At 51.6% G+C, this 14,283-nt stretch overlaps 1 protein-coding gene across 4 annotated transcripts in view; it reads right to left on the bottom strand.

Moving 5' to 3' along the window:
- Positions 1-2,241: 2,241 nt before the first annotated feature.
- The window catches only part of GSG1L (GSG1 like), a 253,377-nt gene continuing 241,335 nt past the window's right edge, over positions 2,242-14,283 (bottom strand). For all 4 annotated transcript variants that reach the window (XM_043914577.1, XM_043914579.1, XM_043914576.1 and 1 more), the window contains one exon: positions 2,242-2,807. In XM_043914577.1, coding sequence (XP_043770512.1) covers positions 2,710-2,807 — 98 coding nt within the window. In that variant the 3' untranslated portion in view covers positions 2,242-2,709. The remainder of the gene's footprint in view (positions 2,808-14,283) is intronic.

Raw genomic sequence — 14,283 nt, forward strand, 5'->3', positions numbered from 1 at the left:
CGGCACTCGTGTGCCCGTTATACATTTTTTTCCTAATACACGTTTACATAAACACAACTATTAAAATAGTTAAAAATTTTGTCCATGTTTCAACAAAAAATCATCTCCCGGACCTCTGTGCTCCACTTGGCAACTTCAAAAGGATCCTAGAAGAGAATAAAGAGCTCCAAGGTACCCAGGGCCAGATTCCCAACAGACACGCCCCTGCCCAGTCTGAAGCTGGAGCTGCTGCAGTGGTTTCTTCTCGCCCAGCTGACCTCCTCATCCTGATATTCAAAGCCTTTTTATTGGGCCCCACTCTCTCTCCCAGACCCAGCTCCCACCCCACACAGTAGGTCCACAATAGTTACTAGATGAATGAATCACTGACTTGATTAACAAATGCATGAATGAATGGATGAATAAGCACACACCTCCACCTGGGTGGCTCCCAGGCACCTGAGACTCAAGACATCTGAACCTGCCCCCACCTTCCCCCGGCCCCCAACCTGAGTGTCATCACTGACTTTCCCCTCTCACCCTCCCACATCAGCTCATTCTCCCTCCTGCCTGCCTCCTGGATCTGGCCTCACTGTGACTGTGCTGCCCCCAGGAGCTCCCTTCTGAACCAGCTCACCCTTTCCCCTCCCTTCACACGTGGGGAGGACAAGGATGGAGGCCATCCTCCCACATCTGTTCTCTGCCCGGAGCTGTGGAGACCTTCGTGGGATGCTCAGCTGGGCGCTTCCCGCTCTGCCTGAAAGCATCTCCTGCAGCTCCTTCCTAAAGAGGCTTCAGTCCCTCCAGCTCCGCTAACCTCTGCTGCCTGATTTCTCATCTGCTGCCCTTCTTTCTCTCCACATACCTGCCATCTAGACAATCCCAAAGTTCCTATGATGTTCCCAACTTTCTTTCCCTGTACACTCCTGCTTGCCTGGTATCTAGACAACGTCACATCTCAGCTTAAATGTCATTTTCCCAAAGGAGCCTCCCACGACCCCCACTCCCTCCTACAAGCAGATGCTGCCTAAGGGCTTCCGAAGCACACCCCCGCCCCCCCCCGCCCCCACCAACTTCCCCTCGTTGAGAGAACAGCAAACACTGACAGAGCATTCATGTGCCAGGCTCTGTTCTAAAGGCTTCACGTATATTAGCTCCTTTAACCCTCAGAAAAGCTTTAAGAAGTATGTGTAGTGATGATCCCCACGTGCCCATGGGGGCGAGGCACTGAGAGGTCAGGTAACTTGCCCCCGATCTCAAGTGGAGGAGCTGGAGTCAGCACCCAGACTGCCTGGTTCCAGAGCACTTCACACACTGTTCTATCATCACCTGTCTAGCTATGTGTCCTGCCCACCTGTGAGCTCTCCGAGGACAGACACCATCTCTGGATTAGCATCCTATCTCAAGTGCCTGCCACAGCATTTGGCACATAGTAGGAGCACAAGGAATTGTATCATTGAGTAGACGGAGACACAGATGGATGATATGTGAAAGGATGGATGGATGTCTGGTAAAAGGAAGAATGACCACTGATGGGTGGATAATGGATGGACAAATGGATAGATGGATGGGTGAATGGATGGAGGGATGGGTTATGGATGGATGGATGGATAGATGAGTGGATGATGGATGGGTGGATGAATGGATCACTGAATGGTTGGTTGGATGATGTGTTTATGGAAAAATGAACAACATTCTCTCCTTGAGGGAAATCTCTAGAAATCCTTTGGGAAGGGACAAGGCCTCGTGGAGACAGGAGTCCTAATTCAAACCCTTAACTCTGCTTTTGCTAGCTCTGTAATCTTGGGCAAGATGCTTCATGTCTGTGACCCGAAGTTCCCTCATCTGCATAATAGGAACCTGTTTCTCTAGGCATCTAAGCCCTAAGGTTTGATACAAATGTGACTCTAGACACAGGGTCAAGGGTCCCCATGGGGGTCAGGGTGGCTGAGGGCCTGGGTTTGAGGGCCTGTCTATTGCCCTCTCCAGTGTCCTACCTGCCTGGCCCCCACCTCCCCATCCTCTGAAATCCAAGAGAGCCTGCCAGCCTGGCTCCATCCTGACCCCACCCCACCCCCCGGACCCAGCCTCAGCTACAGGACCACCCCCCTTTCCTCCCACCCACCCACACTTCAGCATTTAACCCTGACCAGCACACTCAGGGCTGTCTCATCTTCAGGCTCCTTAGAGACCTGATAGGGTGGGGCCACGAAGGGGCAGCCACAGCCCAGAGAGCAACTGGCCTCCACACACAGCAAGAAAACAGATCCAACAAGCATTTATTGAGTCCCTGCTGTGTGCCTGCAGTGCGACCCTCCCCCTCTGTGGGGCCAAGGCCTCGGCCCCTCTTTCAGGAAGCCCCACTCATTTCCTGTCCCCCACAGGGGACCTCCTGGCTGGCTCATGGGTCCCAGCCTTTTAGCAGCCAAGGTCCGTGTCCTTCTCAGCATCCCAGCTGCACCCAGCAGGGCTCTGCGCATGATGGTGGCAGGAGTCAGGAGTGGCTGTCCCCAAGTCGAACTGTGCAGTCCTGTGCAGTCCCTCAGACGCCCCGGCCCCAATTCCGGGACGCTGAGACCCAGGCAGCCGTGGGCAGGGCAGCCCACGTGTCTCCCGCGCAGGCTGGCTGAGTTCACAGCACACAGGCCAGGTTCCAAAGGTGCCAGATCCTGCGGCAGGGGGCTGCTGCTGCTGCTGATGGCCCGAGGTCTGGAACCAGGCTCTTCACCGTCACACCCAGTGCCCCAGGACCCAGCACTGGCGGCTCAGCTCTGGAGCCTCGTGTGCAGAGGTCCGGGGCCAGGAATCTCCCACGTGTGGCTGGTGTCCTGCCGAGGGGACAGGGAGGTCAGTGCTGACGGCTGCCTTCCTCCACCGATGCCCCGCCGCCCCCTCCCACCCCCATCCACCCATCTGTCCACCCACATGCAATTCCCCACCCACTCACTGCTCCATTCAGCATCTCACCATCCACTTACCCGGCTCTCCATCTCTGCCACGCCCCCATCACCCACTCTGCCCACCAACACCCACTGCCATCCACTCCCCAACCCACCAATATACCCACCATCCCACTCACACACTATCCCCACCATGACTCTCCCCGAGCCTTAAAACACAGTCAAGCATCTCCCACCTGTCAACACATCACACACCCGCCAACATCCCATCCATCCTCGCAGCAGCCCAGAACACTCCCGCCAGCCCTGCTCTCCACACACACACATCTACTTATTACCCAAAACACCCACCCATCCACCCACCCAGCCACTTTTCACCTCACCCACCTACTTGTCTGCTTCCCAACCTGCCAACACATCTGCACCCACATGTCAAGTCTCTAGCCCTTAACTCACAGACCTTCTCATCCAACAATTGCCCGCTGCCCAACCACCAACCTTGCACACCCACCTGCCCTCCCTTCACCCACTCCACTCAAGCCATCCACCCACCCTCTCTCCACCCTTCACCCACCCAAAGGTTTCCCCTGCCTCCCACCACCGCCCAACCCCATCAGGCTTCCCTGGGGTCCACTGTGTGCTCCCAATGTGCACTATGGGAGGGTTAGAAGGAGAATAGTGTAGATGACTCCAGAGCCCCGACCTTACTTGACCCCAGGTCAGCGAACAAGTATGTGGACATCCCAAAGCCAGCCCTGAGCAGCTCCGTGGGAGGCAGGCAGCAGACTTTATGACCTCCCATGACAGCCCTCTGCTCTTGATGGCCTGGGCAAGCGGAGGGGCTGGGAGGCTCATCTGATCCAACATGCATGCTCACTCTTCTCTTTTTCTTGATTCTTGGAAGCTCACTCCCCTGCCTTCACCCAAGCACCACCTTCTTGTCTTCCTAACACGCCAGACCATTTCCATCTCCAAGTTGGGACCTGCTTTAAATGTTCTTGTACCTACTATCAAACTGAACCCTCAAAGCCCAGCTCAAATCTTTCCTTCTACAGGACATCCTCTCTCTGGCCTCAGGGGTCTCCCTCTCTTAAGAACACGCACCCTGAATGGTGCTCCACCAGCCCTGTCACTATGAGACCATTAGCCCAGGAGAGAGATGGCTCAACCCCTGGAGAACATTCCATGGTGACTCCTTGGAGCCAGAAAGATGAGAACAAAGGGGGAACATGGGGAGGAGAGACTGCCTGGAATGGTGAGTGGGACGGGTGTGAAGGGCGAGGAAGAAAACTAACAGCGGCAGAGCACTTACAGTCCACACACCATGCTAGGTTCTGTCCTCAAAAGCCTGAGCCCATTTTACAGATGAGGAAACTGAGGCTCAGCCAGCAAAAGCAGCTGCCTTAGGATTCACAGCTACAGTGCTGCTGGGTTGAATTAATTTCTTCCTGATTCCAAACTTCAGCATTTGTTTTTTTAAAAAATGTGTTCTGCTCAGATAACTGCTCATCCTTTAGGGTCAGACATCCCTCAGAGCAAGCCCCTTGAGGTGGAAATTCCTGCTGAAGCCAAGAATTCTTGCTTGCACACCTCCAAGGACGGGCAACTCATTATTCTTCCTCCATCCCCAAAGCAGCTCTGACTATTGGGAGATTCTTCCTCATAACAAAGGCAGGAAGGGAACAGGCAAAGACGAGGAAGATTGTGCCAATGCTGGGGAGTGTGCACACGTCATTTTTTTTTCCCCTTTGGCTTTTCTTCCGTTTTTAATATTCTTTAATGTTGGTGCTTTGCTAATTTTACTAGATTTTTTAAAAGGGGTGGGAAACATTTGGCAAACATTCGGCAAACATTCTGGAATCGTTTGGCCTTAGGAAAAACATTTGTTTTGGCCCCAGTCAATGAAACAGTTGCATTCTTTGAAAGTGCTTGCTGCCAAGATATAGATAGGTGTTGGGATTTTTTTTTAATCGAAAAGCAAATATTTGGTGCACAGAAAGGTTTGATTGTTTTTCTAAATAGTATTTAGAAATGATTGTCATTGCTCTTACCGTTGCCAACTAGCAGAACCTTGGAGAGTTTGATGGAACAGAGAGAAAGTGATCATGTGTTTTAAAGGGAAAGGAGGGGCCATGATCCTTATCCTTCTCTGAGTAAAAATCAGGCTTCCTAGGACTTCCTTGGTGGTCTTAAGAACTTGCCTTCCAGTGCAGGGGACGTGGGTTTGATCCTTGGCCGAGGAACTGAGATCCCACGTGCTGCAGGACAACTAAGCCTGCTTGCCACAAGCAGGAGACCAGGGTTCCATCCCTGCATTGGGAAGATCCCCAGGAGGAGGGCACTGGAGAAACCGACTCCAGTATTCTTGCCTGGAGAATCCCACGGACAGATAAGCCTGGCAGGCTACAGTCCATGGGGTCGCAAAGAGTCGGACACTAAGCTGAGCAAGTAAACGACAGAGTTTGTGCAGCCTGGAGCCCAAGCCACAACTGGAGAGAAACCTGAGCGCCGCAACTGAAAGATCCCACCTGCTGCAACTAAGACCTGATGCAGCTAAAAGGAAATAAATAAATATTTTTTAAAAAATCAAATACAGGGGATGCTCTGGCTGTCCAGTGGTTAGAGCTCTGCACTCTCACTGCCAAGGGCTGCAAGCCATGTGGCGAGGCCAAAACAAAAGTCAAGCTTCCTGTTCCCTGGATCCCAGGAGAGGCTTGGGACCCAGAGTCATTTACAATGGGAGGAGCCCTGTCCTCACCATGTACCCCACTGACCTACCACGAATCCCCACTCACTTCCCTTCTCTGGGTCCCTTCACATTGGGGCCAGTCACCAGCCAGAGGGAAAAAAATCATTATGCTACAGATCAGGGAATCCCACCTTAAAATGTCTACTGGGTCCAAGCCAATGACCTAACTGGGTAAAGCAGTCAGAAGCAGTCTTTCCTTAGCTCTGACCAACTGTTGCCCCGGGGAATGTGGACTCCGATCTTCCAAAACGCTCAGAGAAACTGACAATCTGGATTTTGAAATCAAATCTCCTGGCTTCTAAGTGATTTTAAAGGGCTTTTCAAGGGCTTCCTGGTGGCTCAGTGGTAAAGAATCTGCTTGCAACAGGAGTCACAGATTCAATCCCTGGGTTGGGAAGATACCCTGGAGGAGGGCATGGCAACCCACTCCAGTATTCTTGCCTGGAGAATCCCATGGACAGAGGAGCCTGGTGGGCTGCAGTCCACAGCGTCGCAAAGAGTCGAACACAACTGAAGCGACTTAGCAGGCACACACACAAGGCTTTTAACATTTAAAACCACCTGTGGGCCAAGCAGCATCTCTCAGGCTAGACTCAGCCCACAGGAGCCATTTCCGACCTCTGACTGCTCCCTGGCCTGCGTCTTTGTCCCCTGACTCTGTTCCATGGCTTTGCACATCCTGGTCCCTGGGCCACGTGCTCTTCCCCGCTGCCCTCTGGCTGTTGAGACCCCGGCCCCTCACCCGAATGCTCCCTCCTCCGCAAGGCATTCCATGGACCTCTGCACCCGCACACCCCGCTGCACGCTGTTCTCTCCCCGTGATTGTCACTTTCTGTTGTCAAGGTCTCTGCCACTAACCCGGGGAGACTCAGTGCTGGTCAGGGCTGAGTCTGCTCCATCCTGGAGCCTGCAGCCCCCAGAAGCTGGCCGGGCCCAGAGCGAGTCCTGAGCTGACAAATGAAGAAACCACTCAGGAGGAGGATGGCGTGATCCCTGCACTGGAGGCCTAGGCTCCTCCCCGCCTTCTTCCAGGAGAAAATGGACATTTTCGCTGTACCTTTGAGACACTCTTCGCTCAGCCTCTCCTTTGGGGACAGGCTTATGGGGTGGGGGTGAACTGTACTTGAAGTCTAATTGTCAAAGGTTCAAATCTAGGCTCTGCCAATAACAAGCTGAGCAACCTTTTTTTTTTTTTTTTTTTTTTTTAAAGCTGTGTGACTTTTGACAAGTGGCTTCACCTCTCTGGGCCTGCAAATGGATGTCAGTTGTAAAGGCATCAGCTGACCCAGCAAGCCCCCCTGCTAGAAGCCCTCCATTACGCAACCTCAGAGAGATGTGAAAATAACAAAATGCTCAGTATAGAGGGGCTTGGGGTCCAGCAACCTTTCTTTACAGATGAGCAGGCCGAGGTCCATAGGTGGGAAGAAATTTGTCCAAGGCCTCACCCAGAGGGTTGGTAGCAAGTACTGTGTTTTAAATCCCCTTGAAACCTCCCAGCATAGCAGAGTAGTCAACCCATGGGAGGTTCTCAGAAGTTGTGATTTATCTTCTCTTTTTAGTTGAGATATCAAACATGAACTTTTTTTAACATTCGGTCTCTTCCAGTCCTAACATCTCAACCCCTCAGGGGAATCACCGTCTTGAAATACCCCAGGGCACTGAGATCACAAGAGATCAGCTCTTAGCTCTGTTGAGATGTATGAAATTGCAATCACTGTTCCAAAACAAATTCAATGGGTCAGAAGGGCCCTTTGAGACCAAGAATGGCATCACCAGCGTGCAGATAGGGAAATGGGGACAATCAGAGGGGAAGTGACTTGTCCAAGGTGCTCTGAAGCTAGTAGAGGAATCAGTGAGGGTGAGGAGGTGTCTGGTATTGGCATTCTTGACCCCACAGGAGCCGCGCCTGACACAGAAGAGCCAGATGGACTGCACCACCCGCTGTCCAAGGTGCTGGATTACTCTCCCCAGGACTCATGGGTCATATCCAGAGCCTACTGTCAGGCTGCCCAATCTGGAACTCTTACCTCCAGACAGACACAGGATGTGGGAGAGAGATAGGGAGATGAGTCAAGGTTGGCACTGAGCTGTCTGGCTTTGGATACCCTTTCAGCTAGCGATGTCATCACCCCTCTTCCACAGCCACCCTGACTGCCTCTCCAAGTCAACCCTGCTCTGTCAATCTCTACCCTGAGGGCACTTCTGAGACTCTATCATATTTGGTAATATCTGTTCACTTGTTTCCTTCCATTTTCCTTTTCTAGACTGTATACAACATGAGGACACAGACTAGCTCTACTTTTATTCATCACTGTGTCCCCAGCACCCAGCACAATTTCACTCACAGTGTTGAGAGCACAGATCTGTTGAAAGAATAAACAATGGAGAACTGGGGAAGAGCAGGTTTGTATGGGATTCCTGCTGGGAGGAAGGCTGGGTTTTCCCGTCTGCTTTGGGGGTGGCTTGTCCTAGGAGATCAAATGGAATGCCATCCCTCTCTTCATTCAAGTCTAGCTTCTGGGAACTGACCATTTCTTGTCAGAACATTCTCTTCATCTCTTCTCCACACGTGGGATCAGGCTGAATCCACAGGACCTGCCACCTCTCCCCAGAGCCACTGATTCCTTCGTTTCCTCGTTTGTTGAGCACCTACTCTCTGTCAGCCTCCCCACTGGGTGCTGGGTCTGCAGACAAGAGTGAGATGCAGACCTGTCCTCTGAATGTTCACAGCCTCGTGAGGGGGAAGAGATGACAAGAGCAGGACTGCCCTGGTGGTGCAGTGGATAAGAATCTGCCTGCCAATGCAGGGGACACAGGTTTGATCCCTGGTCTGGGAAGATCCCCCATGCCAAGGAGCAATTACACCCATGCGCCACAGCTACTGAGCCCAAGCTCTGGAGCCTGTGCTTCACAACAAGAGAAGCCACTGCAATGAGACGCCTGTGCTCCGCAACTGGAAAGCAGCTCCTGCTCACCACAAATAGAGGAAAACCCGAGTGAAGCAACGAAGACCCAGTGCAGCCAGAAATAAATTTAAAAAGAGAGAGAGAGAGATGACAGGAGAAAACATTCCCCCAGTTCTCACTGTGGCAGGGAGCCACTCACTGTGCCCTGTGTTCACTGACTCATGCAATCCTCAGAAATGGAAGTTAGGTGCCATCACTGTGCCCATTACACAGATGAAGAAACCCAGGTCCAGACAGGTTACATCCTTGAGGTTTGACCCCTGGAATTTGAACCTAAGCAGCTTCACTCTAGAGACTGGGCTTGTAACCCCTGTAAACCTCTCCCTCATCTATTCAAATGTCAGGGCAGGGAAATGCAGAGGTGAACACAACCTCCTCTCTTGGGACTGGAGAGAGGGTTGATTGCTAGCTACTCCTGGACATCTGAGCTAGACTTGGAAAGCCCCATGAAGCTCAAAATTCCACTGGTAGGGTTTTTTTTTTTTTTTTTTTTTTTCCAAATGGAGGCGGGGAGCAGGTCATTTCAGGCAGAAGGAACAGAGTGTGAAATAGGTTCTTGGCAGGTAAATGAGGTTTTCTGGAGGTGTGAAAAACATAGCGATGGTGGATGGAGGAAGGCAAGATGGTCTGTAAGGCTGGAAAGCCCAGCACTCAGGGCTGGAGGGATGAGGAGCAGAGGGAGGCAACTGCAAAGATGCTGGGTGCCAGGCGTAAGCGACCCGGCAGCCCCCCAGGGGGTACAGGGTTCCTCCTGTACCTGGGGTTTCTTCGGCATCATCAGACTAACCTGATGTAGGTTCCTGGCCTGCCCCAAACTAAGGGGGGCAAAAATGGACATAAAGAAGAACAACGACCCAGCTTGAGCTTGGAGTCACCCAGACTTGTGAGCCAAGAAAAAATAACATTGTTGCTTGAAACCTAAGGAACTTATGAGGATGAAGTGAGCTGGACTAGAAAGGTCCTGAGGACCAACCCTGTTCCAGGCACAAATGTGGTGACAAGGTTCCCGTCCTCCTGACATTTCCATTCCAGAGCGGAGAGAGTTAGCAGAGAAGGATTCCGAGAGTGCTGAGTGACTGAAAGAAGGCTGAAGCAGGGGTGGGATGGCGGGAGAAGGCTTCTGGGGGAATGTCCGGGAGGAGTCAGCACAGACCTGACACCCACCCCACCAAGGATGCTCTCATTGGAGGGTTTGGGCTGGGAGGGGCAAAGAAGATGTGATTCAAGTTGTGTCTTTGGGGGATGGATGGAAAGAGACATGACCCCAGAAGCAGCAATTTCTACCCAGAAGCTACTGAATAGCCCAGTGAGTGAGTGATAGTCATTTCAGTCATGTTCAACTCTGCAATGCTATGAACTGTAGCCCGCCAGTCTTCTGTGTCCATGGGATTCTCCAGGCAAGAATACTGGAGTGGGTTGCCATTTCCTTCTCCAAGGAATCTTCCCAACCCAGGAATCGAACATGGGTCTACTGCACTGCAGAGATTCTTTACCATCTGAGCCACCAGGGAAGCCTAGCAGGTGACAAAATGAAGACTCCTTCCTGGCAGGAGCCCGGGGCCAAGTGTTGCTCAGAATCTGGTCCATGGAGCAGCAAAAGCAGCCCTGGAAATGCAGGATCCCAGGCTTCACCCTCCTCAGCTGGAAACGCCAGCGGGGCCCGGGAATCTGCATTTCAAGAAGTTGGAAACTCTGGGGTGGAACTGGGAAATCCGTGTTTCAAGGAGCCTTCCAGGGGATTCTGATGCTGATGTTGGCTTAGCTCTCTCTACCCCAGTGCCAGGGTCTCAGAAATCTGCAAGCTGTGTGCCCAGCAAGCTGGCATTGATATTTATTTCAGAAATATTGTCTGTTTCCATTTTTAATAAAGGAAGCCAACTCAGGCAGTATTATGTTGGATCTGATTCTGGTCTAATAAAAATGCTAAGTTGCTCCGAGCCCAGAAAAGTCTTCCTTGAAATTCCCTCTGCTATTCTGAGGGCAGCAGCGGCAGAGACACGTCTAGACAGAGCTCTCAGAAGCCACCTCTGTACCCGGTGAGTGACAGCCTCTCAGCCGGCCCAGCCTCGCAGACATACCTGGCAAAGTTAGAAGCTTGTCTCAGACATTGAACTTGACAGCTGCAATCAGCTGCAAACCCCAGTTGCCCCTAAAAGGAAGATGCAAACACCTGGACCATATGGCAGCATCGCCTCCATGAAATGTCACATCTGAGGAGCTCCTGAGCTAGCTGGTGGCACTGCAGAGCCCCAGACCTACCAAAGGTAGGTTTCAAAAGCAAACGCTTTGCTCAGAAAATTAAAAAAAAAAGTGGCAGAATCTATATCACAGTAGCCCCAGAAAAAAATAGCAACTTTTAGAACAGTTAAGAAAAACAAAAGTTCACGTAACTGTTTATATAAAAGTGAGTTCTCAAGTGGGATACAGTGCGAGAAAATGAGAAGTTTAAAGCAGTAATTGAGCAACTACTGTGTGCCATGCACTGTTCTAGGCTCTCAGGATACAGGTGTGAAAAAAACAGAAGATAAGGTGCCGAAGATTCCCCTGGTGGTCCAGGGATTAAGAACCTACCTGCCAATGCAGAGGACACAGGTTCGATCCCTGGTCTGGGAAGATCCCACATGCCTCAAGGCAAACAAGCCCATGTGCCACAACTACTGAGCCTGTGCTCTAGGGCCCTTGAGCTGCAAATACCAAAGCCCGTGCACCTACAGTTTCTGCTCTGCAACAAGAGAAGCCTGCACAATGCAATTAGAGGGTAGCCCCTGCTCACCACAACTAGAGAAAGCTTACATGCAGCAACAAAGACCCAGCGCAGCCAAGAATAAATAAATTAATTATTATATATTGGGCTTCCCAGGTGGCTCAGTGGGTAAAGAATCTGCCTGCAATGCAGGAGACACAAGAGATGCAGGTTTGATCCCTGGGTTGGGAAGATACCCTGGAGAAGGGCATGTCAACCCATTCCAGTATTCTTGCCCGGAGGATACCATGGACAGAGGAGTCTGGCAGGCTACAGTCCATTGTGTGTCCACAATGAGTCGGACACAACTGAAGCGACTGAGCACACAAACATTATTATATTATCAATTAATATGTAATATTAATTAATTGATAAATTACTAATTTAGAAGAGACTGGGTGCCTAATCTCATGGAACCCAGTGGAGAAAGGCAACAAAACCAAAACCAGGTATGTAAATATAATTTCAGAGAAGTACAGACACAGTGAAGAAAACACAGTGATATGATGTTGACAGGGGAAGCTGGTGCAGGTTAGGGGATCTTCTCTGAGGAAGTGGCCTTCAGCTGAGATTAAAGAGGAGACAAAGCCAGCCAAGTAAAGATTTAGAGGAAGAGCATTCCAGGTGGCGAGAAGAGCATGTGCAAAGGTCCTGGGGTGGGGAGTGGGGAATGAGTTTTGCTTGTTCAAGAAAGAGAAAGGACAGGGTGGTTGGAGCCAAATGAGGGAGGGGAGAGAAGGAAGAGATGAGGTGAGGAGTTTGGGGGCCAGAGCAGGAATAGCCTGGTTCCCAGGATAAAGGGAAAGAGTTACATGCCAAGCTGAGCCATCCTGCCCAGAGATCTCACCAGGGATCTCGACAAAGTCAATCCACATCTCAGAGCCTCAGTCTCGCCATCTACACAATAAGAACAACCACCCCTGCTTCCCAGGGCTGTGTCAGTGGCGATGAAGTGCTCAGCAAAACCTGCACTCAGTAAGTGTTTAATAACGCGGGCTCCCTGGCACTCCTTCTCCCCCATGCCTCCTGCCGGGGAGTCAGTCCACCACCAGATCTGAACACAGAAATATTGCAAAACGCGTCCAGGCCTTTCCAAAACATATTCTTGGCCCAAACTCCACCAGCAGCTAAGAGGCCGCATTCTGCAGATGGTGTCCATCTCCCTGGATGGTGGTATCAGGATGCTCTCTAGCCCATGACCCACGTGAGGACCCAGTCCACTGTAGCTGGGCCCTGAACCCCCAAAGGTTGCCTGGGGTATGCATGGGGTCTGCTGGACATGTGGAGCCACTGACTGACACGTGGCAGCCTATCCCTGATGATCGAAGTATGGGCTCTGGAACCAGACGGGCTGGGCACACATCCACTTCCTGGCACAACCATAACCTCCCTGGGCCTCATTTTCCCTGTCTGTAAAATGGGTCTATCTGTTCAGTTCAGTTCAGTTGCTCAGTCGTGTCTGACTGTTTGTGACCCCATGGACTGCAGCACGCCAGGCTTCCCTGTTCATCACCAACTCCCAGAGCTTGCTCAAACTCACATCCATCGAGTCGGTGATGCCATTCAACCAACTCACCCTCTGTCGCCCCCTTTTCCTCCTGCCTTCAATCTTCCCAGAATCAGGGTCTTTTCCAGTGAGTCAGTTATTTGCATCAGGTGGCCTAAGTATTGGAGCTTCAGTTTCAGCATCAATCCTTCCAATGAATATTCAGGACTGATTTCCTTTAGGATGGACTGGTTTGATCTCCTTGCAGTCCAAGGGACTCTCAAGAGTCTTCTCCAACACTACAGTTCAAAAGCATCAATTCTTCAGCGCTCAGCTTTCTTTATGGTCCAACTCTCACATATGTTTGGGGTTAAATGAGAGGGAGAGGATCAACGTAAAGTCCTCAGAGCATCTACAAGGGTGAGGTGTTGTCATCAGACCTGGTGGGGCTGACGGAGCTCTTCCGGTTGGCTGTTTTCCTCATTAAGTCCAGGTATCATCATTATAGCTGTAGAATTCAACAAGCTGGACCACCCGGAGACTAAGTACCCCTCTCCTTCCTCTTCTCTACCCCTCCCTCACTCAGCAGGATGAGGTGCCTGGCCTCTGTTGGAAGGTGCTGACCCCATGGTAGCTCTGGCCAACAACACAGCAGTGCTTTGGGAGCTCTCGGGCCCAGACTCGCCTTTTTCATCTCCATTTTCCAGGGCCCAGCATGCAACGCCCAGCCCAGAGAAGCATCTTTAGCAAAGATTTGTTGAATACGTGAGTGAATCAGTGACTTTCACGTGGCCACACACAGCCCACCTCAGGACAGTGAAAGTGACCACGGCCCTCCAGCCAGCATCCTGCCTATGCTCTGTTGCCCCTGCCCTTGGCCCCAACAGCAGACCGGGTGTTTCTCTACCTTACTGTTCGAACTCTGAGTCCCCAGCGCCTCCACTGGTCCCAGGGGAAAGACAGCCAACCCACTAGCTTGGCTACCTGATGAAAGGCATGCCTCACAGAGGCACTGTGGGGTCAAAGGTTCCTTTCTTCCCCGAGAAGCTGGGGTTTGGGAAACCTCTGGGAGCTGCGGTCTCTTCGCCACCAGCTTCCCTGCTTCTCTTTCTCTTTTTCAAAGCTACCTAATTTTTTACAGTAATTTTATTTCATTTTATTTATTTATTAATTGGCCATACCACGCAGCACGTGGGTATTTCCCGACCAGGGATTAAACCCATGCCCCCTGCATAGGAAGCACAGAGTTTTAACCACTGGACCACCAGAGAAGCCCTTTCATGGTTCTCTTTGAGCCCCAGGGTGATAGGACCTCACGGCGTCTCCATCTCTCCCCACCCTACATGATTCTAGACCATCTCAGCGTCCCCCAGCTCCACTGTCTCTGCCCTCAACCCCGGTCGGTTCAGTCGCTCAGTCGTGTCCGACTCTTTGCGACCCCATGAATCCCAGCACACCAG

This window comes from Cervus elaphus, chromosome 10, assembly GCF_910594005.1.
Source record: "Cervus elaphus chromosome 10, mCerEla1.1, whole genome shotgun sequence".
Classification (NCBI taxonomy): Eukaryota; Metazoa; Chordata; class Mammalia; order Artiodactyla; family Cervidae; genus Cervus; species Cervus elaphus.